The following is an 18,979-nucleotide window of genomic DNA, read 5'->3' on the forward strand; positions in this document are numbered from 1 at the left end:
TGTGCTTGTGTTTGTAGTACCAAAACATATAGCTCATAAAATGGTCATAACAAGTACTTTTTTCTTGCAAAAGGCCTTCATCAACTATTAAAAAATTCAACCTGAGACAAATCAAGCAAAAAACTTAAAAAATATCACAAAAAAACATGAAAAATTGCACCATTTTGAGCCCAAAAACTCCTAAAAATGACCTTATAACCTTGAATTGAGGCCATTCCAGCAGCTGCAACACTCACTTGAAGGGCTACTAACGTCCACTTTAGGCCTCTAATGAAACCTAATGCCCGCTGAGCTTTACCTGTTTATCCCGTTTTGAATGATCAAAGTCATTGAAAAATGTGTGAACACATCTTAAAAAAAACAACGCCCCAATACAATTCATAAATTCTTTGAATTGTAAAAAAATAGGAGTGCAATAATAGCCGTCTGAGAAGATGAGGGCGGCTATTAATCATGCAAAACTCTTGCAAGATAAGCGTTGCATTTCGACTAGGGATATAAATAGGGGGCCCCGTAGTGTTATAAATAGGGATATAAATAGGGGCATTTCAACTAGGGATATAAATAGCCGGCTCTTCTTAGATCGTTTCAACTGGGCAAGTCCTTATAGAGCGTTGAGGGAAATATTTGCTGAAATCAACTCTAACAGGTGAATAAGTGCATATTTCTTTTGAGGCGTCTGAATTTACAGCCCATCCGGTACATTTCTCATGGTCGGGATCATCCTGTCAAATCTCATCAGTTGGTTTGAAACTTCTTTCACAATTCGACCCTTCCTCAAATGGGCCAAATTGCATCAATTATATATACAGCAACTATATTACCGCATTTACTGCAAGTCGTACACTTTTAGAATTTTTTGCTTAGACATCTCGATAAGAGAATTTTTGATTTCTTCTTTGAGCATCAAAGAAAAAAACAAAATGGGTCTATTCTGCTTCGCCAGCGCCCCCCCCCCCCCCCCCCCCCCTCCTCCAGTGTTTCATGACAAATTATGAGTTAGATCGTGTGGCTTACAAGTTAGATGACCACTAAGCTACGGGGGAAGGGGTGACAGAATAAATGAAAGAAAAACTATAAACGTTATTGGGCGGTTTTTTTAGATAATTATCACAACAGAAGAAATATTTTTTTTAAAAATTTAGAAGTGCATTAGGGAAGGTGCATTACCATCTAAACCCCTTTTAATAATATATGAAGTAGATTTAGCTCACAAAATTGGGCAAATTTGCTCAAAATGGCCACAATTATGGGGTCTGCTGTAGATGGTTTTGTGCTTAGACATCAGGGCAATGTGTGAGCACCCCCTCCAACCCCCCCCCCGCCCTACGCTTGATTAAAAACCGGGAAACACTATTGTACGCAGTTTTTTTGTAAGGGCACCCAGGCCGAGGTTTTATTGTAAATAAACCATCTAAAATGTAAGAATTGCAGTGAGACCTAGTGAAAGCAGCATTTACACTAAGAACTCAATTCTAACAAAATTTTAACCAAAAATTTCAATAATTTTAGGATTTTTGGCTACCAGATGAAACTCTTCCCACTATTCACCACCATTCACTCATAAATTCGCGGTAAAAATTCTTTAAAAAAAAACAATTTTTTCATTAAATGATGAGATTTAATGTGAACGTCTTCTGACATCTGAAGGTTCTTGCATGACAGCTTCATTTAACACAAGACCATTGTAATTCTCCGTAGGCCTTTCTCCTGGTCTAGAGGAACCCATACCCATTGCAACTAGTACAATTAATAAGTATAAGAAAGAAAGTGTTTCTCTCGTTTCACTTCTACTTTCATTGGTCAACTTTTTGAATGGCAAACTCTATAGAATTAATAGTTGGGTGAATTGTTTCCACCCCCCCCCCCCCGTTTGATACTTAAAAAAGAATTGCTACCCCCTTTCTGTGATATACTTTGCCACAAAAACAATTGGCCTACAGATTAGATAGCTGGATATCAGTTTACGCACAATCGCGGACGGTGTTCTTTTCCATTCCTTTCATGCCCTGTGGGATGTAATCCGGAAATCGCTAATTGCCATAGCATTGCCTTTTTTATTTTCTTTAGTTTAACATAGTCTGCACATACGTGGAAAGTTTTTTAGTCGTCCCTGATTGGCTAAAAAATTGCTCGTTTAAATTCTATTCAAGAATTGCCCCTTTTTCCAAAAGAGAGTGGGGGAATTGTTTAAATGATCCACCATATCTGTTGCTTTTTCGGCCATCAAAATTTTCCTTTTGTAAACATGTGTACTCTAACAAAGCAGAGATTCATGTCAAGTGGTGTCAGGCTTATGTGATTCTCATTGACTGCTAAAAATCAATTAATCATAAACCTTAATAGTAAGAATAACTTTGAGAGGTCGGCGTTTGTTTTTTAACCAAATGATCAGGTCTTCTTCGATTCTTACAAAGAAAAAACCACAAATACAAAACAGAAGGCCTGTGTCAACTTATCACTTGAGATTAGGTTTCAAAAGAAGAAACACCAAGCAAGGATTCGATAATGTTTTTAAATGCAAATTTTAATTGCTAAGTAAGAACTTAATCAGATTAATTCAAAAATCGTAGTGTTTTTTTTTACAATTACGGTTCCCTAAATTGTCGATTAGCTAATTATTTTATTTATTTTCTCCCAGCCACCAATCAAATGTTTTTTGCACTCTATTTAGTTCTTAAAGCGTTGTTTTCCGTAAAAGCAAGCTCCGAGCGAGAATTTTTCACAGAAACAATTTCTTCCCAAAAACATTTAAATCCCTTACTCCATCTTCTACTTTTTCAATTAATTGTTTGTAAATCCATTAATATAGTTAATTTTGTCTCGTATTTAAGCAACACAGTTCACATTGTAGTTTGAATTCAATGATAACTCGGAGCATATTTTGCCTTTTAGCAATCAATTATCGTACAGAGAGTGTTATCTGAATTATAAACTGAATGTAAGTAATCTGAACTCTAGTCGCTCTATAATATCACGAAAACTTGATTTGTGTTCAGCCCAAGTGAAAGAAGTTCTAGCTCAACGTTGAAATTTAATAGAAATATCGTTGTCCATTATTTTGGAAAGGCTGTTTGCTATCAAGGTTATAACGTTTTATTGTCGATAGATTTGAAGTTTCAATGGATGGTTATTGTGATTTTGGAAGTGTCAATGGACAGATCAAACCAAATTGAAATCGTTTGTTCCTGAAGTTCCAAAAATCTCATTTCCTATTTTTTGAATTTTTTGAGGTTGAAAAAACAAAAGCATATTTTATAGAACATGGCAATCAAACATGATCAGTAATTTCACAACCTTAGGATGTTTGCATCACAACCAATTAATGCACTCTTTGTCGCTAAACAGTTGCAGTCTTAAATAAAAAAACATTAATCAAATCTTGAGCAAAATTTTGAACTCTTTTGTGATGTAACATGTTTTGTGCGTAACATTATCTTGATTAGCGATATATATTAAATGGATCAGTAAATTATGATCAAAATCCACTCAAAATCAAAACGCACAAAACTGTCCAAATTTTGAACCCAGAGCACACTGTGACTATAATTTTATTTCTGAAACCAGCACTGTACAGTTCCTTTGTCTGACAAAATTTTTTGAGACAAAGTTATCGCTTAGCTCTTCTTTGTAATCAAAGTTTTTGGTCAATTTTTACCATATTGAACATTTTAAAAGACAAAATTTTTTATAGATAGCCAATTTTTGCCGGTTTCGATCAGAGCTTTGTAATATTTATTTGCACAAAAAAAAGTTGGAAAAAAGTTAAAGATAAAAGCCTCGTCAGAAGGTCGCCAGTTAAAGATTCAATGCAAAAATCAAAATCTCGAAAACTTAAGCAAGCTCATAATATATTGTAATAGCCTTATCAGAAAAAAGTGTTAACTTTGCTTTGATCTGACCCAATTTTTCTTAAATAAAAAAACATTAAACAAATCTTGAGCAAAATTTTGAAATCTTTTGTGATGTAACATGTTTTGTGCGTAACATTATCTTGATTAGCGATATATATTAAATGGATCAGTAAATTATGATCAAAATCCACTCAAAAACAAAACGCACAAAACTGTCCAAAATTTGAACCCAAAGCACACTGTGACTATAATTTTATTTCTGAAACCAGCACTGTACAGTTCCTTTGTCTGACAAAATTTTTTGAGACAAAGTTATCGCTTAGCTCTTCTTTGTAATCAAAGTTTTTGGTCAATTTTTACCATATTGAACATTTTAAAAGACAAAATTTTTTATAGATAGCCAATTTTTGCCGGTTTCGATCAGAGCTTTGTAATATTTATTTGCACAAAAAAAAGTTGGAAAAAAGTTAAAGATAAAAGCATCGTCAGAAGGTCGCCAGTCAAAGATTCAATGCAAAAATCAAAATCTCGAAAACTTAAGCAAGCTCATAATATATTGTAATAGCCTTATCAGAAAAAAGTGTTAACTTTGCTTTGATCTGACCCAATTTTTCTTAAATAAAAAAAAAATTAATCGAATCTTGAGCAAAATTTTGAACTCTTTTGTGATGTAACATGTTTTGTGCGTAACATTATCTTGATTAGCGATATATATTAAATGGATCAGTAAATTATGATCAAAATCCACTCAAAATCAAAACGCACAAAACTGTCCAAATTTTGAACCCAGAGCACACTGTGACTATAATTTTATTTCTGAAACCAGCACTGTACAGTTCCTTTGTCTGACAAAATTTTTTGAGACAAAGTTATCGCTTAGCTCTTCTTTGTAATCAAAGTTTTTGGTCAATTTTTACCATATTGAACATTTTAAAAGACAAAATTTTTTATAGATAGCCAATTTTTGCCAGTTTCGATCAGAGCTTTGTAATATTTATTTGCACAAAAAAAAAGTTGGAAAAAAGTTAAAGATAAAAGCCTCGTCAGAAGGTCGCCAGTCAAAGATTCAATGCAAAAATCAAAATCTCGAAAACTTAAGCAAGCTCATAATATATTGTAATAGCCTTATCAGAAAAAAGTGTTAACTTTGCTTTGATCTGACCCAATTTTTCTTAATTAAAAAAAAAATTAATCGAATCTTGAGCAAAATTTTGAACTCTTTTGTGATGTAACATGTTTTGTGCGTAACATTATCTTGATTAGCGATATATATTAAATGGATCAGTAAATTATGATCAAAATCCACTCAAAATCAAAACGCACAAAACTGTCCAAATTTTGAACCCAGAGCACACTGTGACTATAATTTTATTTCTGAAACCAGCACTGTACAATTCCTTTGTCTGACAAAAATTTTTTGAGACAAAGTTATCGCTTAGCTCTTCTTTGTAATCAAAGTTTTTGGTCAATTTTTACCATATTGAACATTTTAAAAGACAAAGTTTTTTATAGATAGCCAATTTTTGCCAGTTTCGATCAGAGCTTTGTAATATTTATTTGCACAAAAAAAAAGTTGGAAAAAAGTTAAAGATAAAAGCCTCGTCAGAAGGTCGCCAGTCAAAGATTCAATGCAAAAATCAAAATCTCGAAAACTTAAGCAAGCTCATAATATATTGTAATAGCCTTATCAGAAAAAAGTGTTAACTTTGCTTTGATCTGACCCAATTTTTCTTAAATAAAAAAACATTAATCAAATCTTGAGCAAAATTTTGAACTCTTTTGTGATGTAAAAATAATAATCATACACGGAATAAAACAGGAAAACAGCGTTAATTTTTCTGAATCGTAGGCTAATTGTTCCTATTTGTGAAAGCAAAAACTAAAATCAAGTATTCTCATCCAGTTTTCTTCTGGTTTGGTAGAAGTTTTGACTGACGTTAGCAGTGACTGGGAGTATCATTTGAGAAAGATATCAGGTATTAGGAAATGAGATCTCAGAAAATCTCAGCTCGTTATTTCCGCTCCTGTTGTTTGTACCATTGACCCTCATTCTTTAACTGTGTGTTTTTTTTAAAAAAACGTTAATATCGATTAAAGAGGCCGTCTCCCAGTTTTGTTATTGAATTTGGCCTTGTATGTTAAAGCGGGGGATAGGATATTAGGCAAAAGCATTACCAGGCGAACACATTGTTGTATCCGTAAGGCAAAAAATTTAAAATTAAGTTTTTTTGGTCATTAGGCGATTAGAAATTAAACCACTGACGAATGGTAAGTTCAAAATTTTTGCCTAATGGCTACAAAAAACCTGTCTGCCTAATATCCTGCGCCCCGTTACAGCTGACCACAATTGGGTCACGCGGGAAGTTGCAGAGATCACGGGAAAGTTGGCTGTCGTCATTGCTTAACTCATGTACCTTTGCATGTTTTACGTAGCTCATATTGGATATATTTTTGTTTTTTCTAAAACAAAAATTAATCCAAAGTTTCTAGGAGCCGAAAAAGGAGATGGAACGAAGTCCTTAGTGGTGATAAAATGGCGTTTATTTGACACTTGATAACTTTCAAACTTCTGAGCTCAGATGGCCAATTAATTTTGTGGGGAGGACCAACTATTTTTGTTTGTGTTTTAGCATGACTGAAAACTAAGTCTTTATGATCGATAATATGCATGAAACTGGGTAATAAATTTGAGAAGAGTTCCGTTCGAAATTTTGTCGAGAGAAATAAGAAACACTTTCTTAGCGTGTGATTTGACCTCTCCTCGACGACCAACGCGTAGCATGGCATTATTGGCTCGAGATCTGGGGAGACACTACCATTGAGTTTGAACAGAGCAATGTCTCCACTAACTGTCATGACATTAGTCTTTTTGTCACGCGAATAGTTCCACCTATAATTAAAGAATAACTAATTGCAAAGAAAATAGATTTGAAGTACAAAACCCAACCTAACGAACCTAAATAAAACAAATAGTTCCTGCTATAGAAACTAATTGCCAAATTTTTTATTTGTAAATTGGTAAAATCTTGAATTACTTGGTACGACAAAAAAAATTGTCATTCATCAGTATATCAGTTCTTAAAATCGCCCGACATCAATTCAACTCGACTAGACAATCATCCCTGATTGAGGTCCAGGCCGAAATTACCTCAGATCATACCATCCCTGACTAAAGTGATCAGACTATCGTGCGCTCAAAACGGTGCGCTTGAAAGCCTCCACGGGTCGAGGGTCACTCTCATTCAACGCAAAAAATAAGCAAAGATAAGCAGTGACTGCTGAAAACTTTGTAAGATAAGCGGTGAATGTGGTGAAGATACATAAATCAGGCGGTGAATGCGGTGAAAAAAAATTATAGCCTGGTAGCCGTCAAGTTACATAATTTCACCGCTGAATTTAGCGAGGTGATTATTACATAAATTCACCGCTTAAAAACTTTCCCAATTATGTGAGATAAGCGGTGAAATTAAAAAAAATTCACCGCTTAACTTAGTGTTGCAATTACATATTTTATGTTTTTTTTATGTTATATGACCATGTTATATGTTTTTGTTGATTTCAGAACCCTTGAAAGAGTTTTCAACAAAAAATCTTAGCTATTTAGAGGTTCAATTTATTCTAAATGTTGGTAAGCAAATTCCTTGAATTTTGTTCACGTTAGCAAAAAAGGCTATTGGTTTTCAGATTCATGTAACTCACTCGACTTTTGTGGCAAATTTTTGTAAGAAGTGCGGTGAATGCGGTGAAAAAAATAATTCAACTCATTTCACCGCAATTCTTGCAACATTTCAACGCAAAATTCACTAGATTTTTTACACAAAATCACCGCATTTGTTTTCCAACGTTTATTGAACCTGCTTTAAATTAGCAAGAAATATCATTGAAGTACTTGACAGATGGCGCAGTGGAATAAGCAGCCGTAGACAAGGAGTAGGTGAGAAGTTATAATCCCTCTCCGGAAGTTTGCTTTTTATAACTCTTTTGAAATCGATGAACATAAATAAATCAAAGCATTTAACCGCAAAATTACGTAGAAATTTTGCGATGAAAAGAAAGCAACAATTCACCGCTTATCTTACATATTTTTCCTATTTTTCCTCTACCCGGATCCTCTAACTAGATTTATGTGTGCTCAAAATTTCATCAATTTTTCACAGCCTCATCAGTTTTTCAAAAGTTAAAACTTAATAGTTTTCAACAATGTCATCAGGGTCGAAGTGTGCCTACGAATAAGATCTGAGTAACTTTAGATTCTGGCAAGTTCTGATTCATATTTCTTGCGAGATAACGTGGAATGCCAAAACAACATTAAGCGTTTGACAAAATACTTGCTTCGAATTTAATTTTCGTTTATGAATTCAAGTTATTGAAAAACTAAAATACATTAAGATCCAAATAACTAACTTTCCTTTCATGTTTAATTTCAATTAGTTTTCCCTCTGCGTACCCTTGTTTCATAGCATACCGATACAAAAACGTTGTATTCCAGTTGTATATCGTCGATCCGAACTGTAATAGTGTATACTAAGAGTGTCTTGCTACCTCATTATGTGCAATATAAGTAACTAAGGACCTTTCTTTTTGAAAATAGACCGTGTCTCTCTCGCTTTTGTTTTGCCTAATGTTTATCAAAAATCATGATTTGAATTGAAAATTGCAAAAAAAAATGATGTTTTGAGCGACGCACTTTGAATATGATGATAGCATTCACCTACTTTGCAAGTACTAACGTTGCATTTAATAGCGCTACAAGCAATGATTTATCAAAACTCAAAAACACCACCCATACCCATTAATCACCGAGTGCCTAGAATCTAAAAACTCTACTGTGTTTGTGTATAAATTGTCGTTTTTGTCTCAGACTGAAATGAATTTTTGGAAGAATGTTTACTTTAACCCTTTTCAGCTCTACGACGAAAGCATATATTGAGCTAGCAAGATATGAAAAGAATAAACTGACACAATTTTGAGCTGACTATATACAACTAGCGTACATCGTTTCAAAATATAGATTTTCGTTTCTAATCGTCTGAACTAATTTTTACACTGTAGTCCAATATCCAAGTCAGAATATAATAAAAGTTTAGAAATTTTTATATATTTTTTGGATGATATAGATAATTTACAAAAATTTCCAAATCTCTGGAAAACAATACAAAATTGATAAAACAATATATTATAATTAATATTTACAACAAATTTTTTGAATCATTCCTTATTGTTTGACTGGGGTACAAACAGTCTTTTTCGATTTACTCAATTTCGAATCTTAGTATTGAATAATCTTAGTCTTGCTCAGTGTAAAAGTACACAATTGAAATACTCTGGTTCAGTGCTGATTTTGTCCGATGATCTACTCCGGTTTTGATTTAAAATAATGCTAGTTTTAAAACCCATTACCTGATGCAAACAAGAAGAGTTAACTCTGCGCAAAATGCAATCACGAATACTTATTTTCGAAGAAAACTTTTATGGTTGAGAAACAAGCGTTTTATACCATGATATTTTGTCTATATGTTGTTGGATTGAACAAAAACGTTATAAGGGAAAACAACTTTTTATTAAGCACGAGATAAATTCGGATTATGGCAGATCATTGTCCTGCTGTGTCTGCCTAAAAAAGACCCAGAAACGAGCAGATGTGCCATGCTAAATCTGACCATGCCGGTTTATTGTCTGGATGGGTCTGATCATGTGCCCTGTTCGAGATTTTGTCGAAAAATATGGTAAGAATTGCGGTGAATATCGGTGAAAACAATAATTTCCACCGCAACGCGCTTGCATTTTTTGCGATGAATGCAGTGAAAGCGGTGATTTTTTGATTTTCACCGCATTCACCGGAATTATTACAAAAAAGAAACCACCGTACACTGGTTCGAACCTCGCACGTCCTGAATGTCAGCAACTTCTTATTCCACTGCTCCATCTGTCGCTTATTTTAATGATATTTCTTGTGAATTTCAGATTCAAGAAACGTTGAAATTTGGTCAGATTTGCGGTTTTTAGCGGTGAATTTTTTATTTTCACTGCTCAAGCGGTGAAAAAAACTAATTCACCGCTGCCAAAAAAAATTTTACCGCTAAAAACCGCGAATCTGACGAAAATTCACTGCAAAAACAGAATTTTTTAACCGTGTTTGTTTTTCACCGTATTCACCCCACTCATCGCAAAGAATTCCAATTTTTACATCTTTTCACAGCATTCTTTTTAGTGCTGACACCTCGACTCTGGTGTGATTATAGTCTGACGGGTCTGATCATGTGTGATTAAAGTCTGGATTGGACTTATGATGGCTGAATAATGTCTGGATAGGTCTGATCATTAACATACGCCTCGACCTGGGCAGTGCTAAACAAGTGTTATAGTAAGTGTTGAATAATCTCCTTACTCCGGACTTATGTATTTCTTTCCCCTGTACACTTTTCCTATGTTGTCAGCACCAGTGAAATCTCTCACCTCCACCAGTGTGTAAACTGAAACATCCAAAAGAAAGGCAACCTCTTTTGAAGTTCGTTTGAATTTTTACAAAATTGAAAAAGTTTTCTTGGCTGAGTTTTCTTCTTAAAAGACGGTTTTTTGTGTGCTGAAGGACAAAATTTGTTTATATCAAAGTTCCACGCAACAACTAGTACCACAAATCGAGTAAATTTGTTGTTAAATGTGAGAAAAACTTGTTTCCTTTTCAAAATGTTGGAACTAAGTTTCACCATAGAAGAAGAATTTTAGCGCAAAGATATCAGCTAGAATTTTGTTTCCTGATTGGTTAAAAATGTATTCAATCAATCAAATAAAAATCTAGCAGCTATTACTCAGGTTCAGTTCCCGCCTGCCAATTTTCATTGCGATAGGGTAAAAATTGTGGACTAAAAAATACGGTCCGGGAAATTAACTTTTAAAAGAAGGTCTGATTTTGCAAACATTTTGCCCATGGTCAGATGTCAACGACAGTTGGATCTTATGCCAAAAGTTGCCATTCAGTCTGATTAGATCTCACATGAGACTGTAAATTTCTTCTAGATGAAAATTCAGTTAAGCATTTAGTTAACATTTACATTTACTGTACCCCATTGAGAGACTGAATTTTCAAATTACTGATTACCGAGCGGTTAAGAAAAGACCTCATTTCGACCCGAGATATAACTGTTAGGAAAAATCCCCATCTCGTCAATTTATTATCGATTTTATGGTTTTGAGTTATGGAGTTTAAGATATCTCAAAAAAGTGCGGTCCCTTAACACGTGACACTCCATTTAAAGAATCAAGTGATATATGGCGCGAATTTGAAAATATGCAGTGAACAACATTCGAGAATATGGTTGGTGCTGTCATTCCAAACAACGCTTGGCCCCAAATACGTCCACCATTTAGCAAAACTCACGTTAGAATTAGAGTTTTGGTTAAGGTAGTAAGTGCGGCGTGCATTGGGTCTGTAGTTCAAGTACGAAAGTGGCACAGTGTAGTTGCAACATGATATCAACAGAATATTGAGCAATAAAATATCATTGGCTATATTGCAAATTTTTCACCCCTGTGCAAACAGAAGAAACCGATCCCTGGCAACAATTCAATTAGCCGGAGCTGGAGACATTTTCTTGCCCAGTTGGTCTAGCAGGAGAACCACTTATGTTGGACCTAACCACAATTTCCCCTGTGCAACTCGGTTATAATTCACATGCGGTCAGGAAGTCTGGTTTTGCTCTCGCAATTGCTGAAGAAATTAAATATGATCAAAGTCATAACGTATGATCAATTTCAAACTCTACCCTTAGCTTTCAATTTTTTGGAAGCCCTCTTGATATACTTTTGAATACCCCGCAACGAATAGCTCCACTTTGAGATAACGGAGCATTAGATAGTTTGTCACTAGCGTAACTTCGGCTCGCTCAAACAGTGTGGGTGACCCTTAGGAGAGGGATGGCTAATGGCACGATATCCATTTTTGAGAATCAGTCAGGAATTTCATTGGAATGACAATCTGTGAGGGTCAACGAGAGGCCTAATGAAAATCAGATTGAAGTCCCACCCATTGAGAGGGGAGTGTTATTATTATTATAAGGTCACCCACTGAGAGGGCCCAATTTCATTGCGAACACCGTAAATGTTTATCGCACTCAATGAGTGGGGGGGGGGGGAGCACATCCATTTTCAACGCAACGCTTTCGATCAATTTTCAAATATGAACCCGGGAGGAGGTTTCACCCCTATTTCACCCCTAATTAGCTGGAATTAGGGTGTAATCCGTTTTCCACTCTTATTTATCCGGGAAAAGAGTGGAAGAGTGCAATTTAAAAAAATTATACTCTTATTACACTCTTTTGTCCACTCTTAAGATAAAAAGTGATACAGATTGAAAACGAATAAAAAATGATTTTTTTAGTCTTGAGTCACGTCTTTAACCTGGTGGTATAATTAAATAATTACCATGATTAGATGCGTTTTAAACCAACCTGAATTATTCAGACAATGTGCTGACGTCACAATCCAGTTGTCTTTTATCAATGACCCCCCTCCACAGACATAGAAGACATATTGCTTATTGGGCAACAATTCCGTGACTGCGACTATGACGTAAAAGTCCCTCTTAGGAGATGGGAGGCCATTTACTATAGTCCTCTCTTTATCGTTATCTCTTTCTTTCGTCAGCCTGCTGTTAGAAAACGATACGCAAATGAGCAACAAAGCGAGTTTGTGAACCATCATTTTTCTCTGATAAATTATTACTTTTCGCTCCTAATGATCAAATGATTTTATAGTTATGACTAAAAGTGGTAAAATCCCGCCAGGTTGGTCGGTAAGTAACGAGACTAAGATCAATAATGCGCCTTATTTTTCAGCCGGCTTACCTACGAAATACCAAATTTTGCAGACGTGAAATGTTGAAACAGTTCAAGATTTCACAACGCACAAACTGCGGCAATAATGATATGTTTTAGAAGTGTTCCATAATAACCAAACAGCAATAACTCAATGTGCTTTTCGGGGACAATTTAGTTCTTTATGGTTAATGCAAATTTTTGTTTTCATCTTTTCGCAATAATATTGAAAAGTCATAAGGTAAATAAAACAAAGCTGGATCAACTCGAACGAAATATGTATTCTTTGAAACATTTAAGCTGTTTAAATCGAAACTGGCAACTAAAAAAGTTTGTCGCAGGTAAAATTTTGTGATCCGAGACATCATAGCCCAAAACACGCTGAAAACCAAGTACTTTAATAACTGCCAAGCCATTTGTATCCCTGTTACACATTGGTAAATTTTACGGAATTGAAGAATTTCAACAAAATTTTTACATATTACAGTTTTTGGCTGTTTTTATATTGGAAACCATAACACTCAAAAGAAAACAAGGCGGTATAGTCTTATCGCATTTTTATTCAATTAAAATATTTGATCAAAAGTTTTGTTTAAAAATATTCTATAACTTGGAAACGGCAATAAACTTAAGAAAGGACTTTTTTTCAGTGAACATAACAATTTTTATTTCTGGGAACAGAATTTTGGGAGAGTGAGGTCAACACTTTATAAAATTTTGCTTACTAAATTTTCCACAGATAACCAATTTTTAAAATTTTCATCAGTTAAAATTATTTCACATTATATAAAATGTTAGTTTTTTGTTTTTCATTGGACTAAATTTCAACTTTTGAAACGTTGTTTATTTTTTATGTTTTGAAATCATTTTTGTGAGCTGTGACAGCCTTGAAAAGAGATTTGGTGAGTTCACTAGGGCAAAAAAAACAAATTTAGGTTAATTAATATTCAATTTTTTTCTATACCTTATAGTAAGCCCCCATTTTCCTGTTCAGAAGTTCAAAAGTGGACTTTTTCTTCGCTATTTGTAAAATGAATTGACCAATTAATTGTCAGTTAGGTGGCTAAAATGCTAGAAAAACAGCAAATTTTTTTAATCATTATTTTGCTTTCATTCATCTGGTCTAAGGATCAATAGAAAATTTCCATCCCGTCTTTTGAACTGTTTTTTTTTCCTAAACTTCGTTTTGTATTCAATCATTTGAGAAGCATATTTATGCCTTGTTTTTCGAGAGCATCATTTTTTTGGATTTGAATGCTTTTGTTGTTAGCAAAAAACATGAAATGAATCTAACTACTCTGAACAAAAATATTTTCACTTCTCAAAGTTCTCAAGCATGCACATTGAGCACCTAAATTTGCGTTCAAATATTGTTTCCGTTACATACTTGCAGGGAGATGGGGAAAAATCATCTACCGACTACTGGGTTTTTAGTAAACTTATGATCAGCCAATTTCATATATGAGAAAAAATGCTCCTCTTTAGTTTTAAAATGAAAGAAGAAATCGAAAAATAATTTTGATGAGAAACAAAACTATACTACGTTGCCAAGGAAGGCTGAGATTCACTTCAATTTGCGGCGTTTAAACTCTTGGTCTTTTAACTTGGAAACTCAGATAAAGAAGCTTTGACGTTTTCTTGGTTATTTTTGACTTTGTCGAATATTTTTGACGTTTTTTTTGTTATTCTGACATTTTGTAGGCTTTTTGGACGTTTTTTGGCTATTCTGACGTTTCGTCGACTATTTTGACGTTTTTTGGCAATTTTTGTCGTTTCATAGGCTATATTTTACGTTTCTTTGGCTATTTTTTGACATTTTAGGCGTTTTACCGGCTTTTTTGATGATTTTTTTTTACTATTTTCGACGCTTCTTCGGCTAGTTTTGACGTTTCTAAGGCCATTTTTAGGTTTTTTCGCGGTTATTTTTTTATGTTATTTTTTAATATTTCTGGTGTTTCATCGGCTATTTTTGACGTTTAGTGACCATTTTAGGTATTTTCCTGGCTATTTGGACGTACTTTTCAACTGTTTTAAGCGTTTCTTCCGCCGTTTTAGGCGTTTTTTGGCTATCTTTGTTGTTTTTTTTTAAAACTTTTTTGACGTTTCTTCGGCCATTTTAAGGTGTTTTCCCGTCTATTTTTGACGTTTTTTCAGCTTTTTTGCCCGCCAAGACTTGAATTTAGACGTTCCAAGTCTTGGCCATCACTTAGATTTAATCGTGCCAAGTCTTGACCAGGACTTGGGTTCAGACTTGCCAAGTCATGGTCAAGACTTGGATTAAGACTTGCAAGGTCTTGGCCAAGACTTTCAATTAGACTTGCACGTCTTGACCAAGACTTGAATTAAGAATTGCCATGTCTTGGCCAAGTCTGACAAGTCTAAAGTGTGTTATGATCACAGCTCTGAATCAGTACTGATACCAAAACTTGGAATCAGAGTTGCCCAGTACTGATATTGACTTGGCGTTAAGTACGGGAAGACAATACTTTGGTCCAAAGAAGGTAATTCTCTTATTATCTTATTATCTTTTTTATTATCTTTAAAACACAAAACTGACATAAAATAACGTTAGACCCTCTGGTTGGTGATTTTGATACTACTTACATAAAAAAATATATTTAAAATACAACTGAAACTACAAAAATTAACATTTAAAAATAAGATAAATTAATTAATTGATTGACGAAATTTGTTTTAAATAATTTTTTTTAGTAAATAATTGTAGATTTTCGGCAGAACCGGTGAGTTGTTTCCTTAATCAAAATCTATAAATATTAGTACAATACTGAACTACTGAAATTCGATACCAACGTGACAATCGATGGGAACAGATAAATTATCATAAAACTGGTTGATATTGTCTACAACTAAAAAAAACAGGGCCATCACAAAGCATACAAGGATTTGAATTGAAAATGTCCCAAAATCAACAAGTAATTGGCTGGTCTGTATTTTTAACGCCTGGTTAAAATGAAAAAAATAAAAGAGAACATAAATTTGCCAGACACTTTTTGAGCATAAGATTATTCCCAAATGCAATTATCCACATTATTTTTATAGAGAAAAAAAAAGAATTAACTAATTATTTAAAAATAATTTCTTAGTTAAAATGTTCATGACAATTTCTTTGTCTGTATGCAACGATTTTACCAAAAAGACATTATTAATTTGTGTTCAACAAAGAAGCTCAACAAATCTTCAAAAATAATTCGATATTAGGGATTTTGAAGCAACAAGTTTGCTAAACTTTTTGTTGACCTTTTGATAAACAATAGAAGAGACAAAATTGATTCCTTAACATAAAACTTAGAAAAACTGGAAAAAAATTTAAATCTCGCATTATAGGCGATTTATATTTAAGTTAATCTAATTTTAAATAACATTTGTTGGCTCTGATTTTTCGTTATTTGATAAATTTGTGAGTTCTGAAGGCATTGAAGAGTTATGGATAGATAACATGTTATTCTTTCTAAAATTCTTAAGCCTTGAAAAACATATAATACTTTTCATGGAATAATCTGTTGTAAAGAAAAACAAACGGTGCACTTCTATAATAAATACAGATCGACATTCAAGCAGGACAGATAACTCAATAAAACTTTTTTAATCGTAATTTTCAAAATTTTTGAATTTACAAAATTATTTGCATAATAAAATCCAGCATCTGAATAAAAGGTCCGTTATTATTGCAATTTAGCAAATGCTGCAAGAACAATTTAGCTTAGGGTGACTTTAGAGCCATTTAAATTAATCATATGTCCTTCATTTGAGTTGGGCAAAATCAAACAAAAATAAGTTCCTAGCTTATTGGAGCAGTTGAAAACAAATGAGTAATTCCCGTACATTTTACTGATTTTAAAAACATTCTAGCTAACAACATTAAGACGCTGAATGGTTGTTTTTTTTTCAAGTTTCAAGTTTCAAGTTTTTTTCGAGTTTTGAAACCAGCAACTCCTAACTTTGCCAAACTATTTCGTACAAGAGCAGCTGAAAACAATTGGAACAAAATATTCCTGTTTGTTTTCATAACTTGTTAAACAAATTCTTGTCAGAGGATGCTCAAGTTGCTATCATTAAAGTTTTTGGGGAAGACTTTTTTGAGCACAAACAGGTCTTTCAATTGTTGTCTGCACTCTCTGAAGATCTTTTTAACGTTTGCTAACTTTAATTTTTCAATAAAAGACTCTTCCTTCAGAGAGGAAAACTTGCTTTTGCTCAAATAAACACCGATTTTTGTTTCACAGTTTTGTTCAACTTCATTCAACCATTTCAAATGTGATCACCTGGAAAAGTTCTCGAGAAAAATTTAAAAAAGCCGCTTCTTGTATTCAGATAATAAAATTATGGAAGAATTTTTGGCATCAGAACATTGATCCTCTCAATATATAAGCGACTAGATGGTTCTCTTTTCACGGACAGAAAGCAAAAATTTCTATTCTCGAAGATGCGTGTTGGATACGTTTGTTCCGATGACCGGAAGTGCAAACCTTAATTGGTAAACATTTCTCTTTGAAGTTTTTGCCTCGCATGTTTTTTTGACGTTGGTCTTTCATGGCGTCAGATGACAACTTTAGAGCTTGTGAAACAAATTTTTTAGTGTCAAATGAGGAAATTTGTTTCAACTTTAACATTTTTAGAGTTTGTTGGTCGAATTGCTAGAAGAGTAGATTGTTTTTACTTGAGTAGGTGGATTTTACTAGTTAACTGGAAAAAGGACTACCAAAGGCGTCAGGCCTGATAATTGACCGCGCAAGATATTCATCATCTGTGTTAAAATGAAAAAAAAATCATTTGTTTCGCAGGGTCGAAAATGATCGGAATGAGGCACGAACGTTTTTTCCCGTTATTTTTTTTCATTTTGATAAAGATTTAGAACCAATGTATTATCAAATTTGTTTGTTTTGTGCGCAAGGTAAATATGGGAAAATTTGAGTTGCCAAAAAGTTTAACAAGTGATGAGGAAAAATGTTTTTGCCACAAATGATTGAATATTCATAAAAACTATTTTGGTTTTCCAAAGACACACAATTGAATAATAGATGAAAATCGAAAAAATGAAAAATGTTTGAATGTATTGTAGAACTATCAATGCCTTTGTGTTATTAACGAATCCTCAAAACTGTAGTCTTAGTTGACTGAATTTATCTTATACTTAAAAACATGCAGGTTATCTTTTTGTTAATGTTTGTTTTTCAAATTATCTCAATTGAAATATGGGAATTTTTCAAATTATCATCTTTAGTTGAAATTTGGGACTTTTTCTTTTAAATAAACGATAATGAGTCTAATAAAGCAAAGAGAGCAGAGCTGGAGCTCAAAGAACTTGTAAGAATCTGGCATGAATTTCTTTTGTCATGCAAGATCTTGCAACATAGCCATCATGTTGCAAAATTATGCAAAATGACCACTGTCGTGCAAGAATAGCATTCGGAAGGTCTTAAAACCATATTTTGCGTGAATCGTGCAAGATCTTGCTTTAGCTTCATTTGGTATGGACTAGGGATTTTTGCGAGAAATTTTATGACACTTAATCAACGAGCGGAGGTGGATAAACAAGTAATGCCATCCGGATCATGGTAACGTAGTAACTCAGCGCTGAGCCATAGCATTTCAATTCTGCAATTTTACCTGCACAGTACTATGATTATGTCATTTTGTACGCTGATCTTGGTAAAAATACAGAACAAAAATGTTACTCTGAACTTAATGTGCGCAGGTCATTTTTACAGTCAGAGCAAAGTCTGCTCAGCCCAGCTTTACAGACTGCTCAGCTGGACTTTACAGACTGCTCAGCTGATCTTTACAGACTGCTCAGCTGATCTTTACAGACTGACTAGCCGAAATTTACAGACTGCTCAGCTGATCTTTACAGACTGCTCATCTGAATTTCAATCCGTTTTTAAGTACCTACAGCTGAATAGCAGTCCGTTTTTAACTACCTACGGCTGAGGTGCATTCCATCAACCAGTACCTACGGTTGAAGATTGTAAGTCATTGTCATGATCAGAAAGTGTATCGCCCAAAGTTTTTAAAAAATTTTGAAATTTTCACATTTAATCATGATTTTGGTATGTAAAATCATGGGAATTAAAATTCAAGGATGCACGGCCTATTTTCAGATTTAACAAAATCTATGAGACTTAAATTGCACATATTGAGGTAGCAACTCACTCATTGAATACACTGATACAGAAATGGGCCACTGACATTCAATTGGAATACGATGTTTCAGTACTGACATACTATGGGACGAGGGTGCGGTCATTAAACGTTCTCAAGCTCATTCTTTACCAGAGTAAATACATCATGCTT

At 33.9% G+C, this 18,979-nt stretch overlaps 1 protein-coding gene across 2 annotated transcripts in view; it reads right to left on the reverse strand.

The window, feature by feature from the left end:
- The window catches only part of LOC142354386 (chymotrypsinogen A-like), a 39,257-nt gene extending 26,540 nt beyond the window's left edge, over positions 1–12,717 (reverse strand). For both annotated transcript variants that reach the window (XM_075406665.1, XM_075406664.1), the window contains exons 1-5: positions 12,302–12,717; positions 10,243–10,327; positions 6,593–6,744; positions 1,643–1,740; positions 648–725 (exon numbers count right to left, since the gene is read on the reverse strand). In XM_075406665.1, the coding sequence (XP_075262780.1) occupies positions 648–725; positions 1,643–1,740; positions 6,593–6,744; positions 10,243–10,327; positions 12,302–12,554 (666 nt within the window). In that variant the 5' untranslated portion in view covers positions 12,555–12,717. The remainder of the gene's footprint in view (positions 1–647; positions 726–1,642; positions 1,741–6,592; positions 6,745–10,242; positions 10,328–12,301) is intronic.
- Positions 12,718–18,979: the final 6,262 nt, after the last annotated feature.

Source organism: Convolutriloba macropyga, chromosome 15 (genome assembly GCF_964194025.1).
Source record: "Convolutriloba macropyga chromosome 15, txConMacr16.3, whole genome shotgun sequence".
Taxonomy (NCBI): Eukaryota; Metazoa; Xenacoelomorpha; order Acoela; family Convolutidae; genus Convolutriloba; species Convolutriloba macropyga.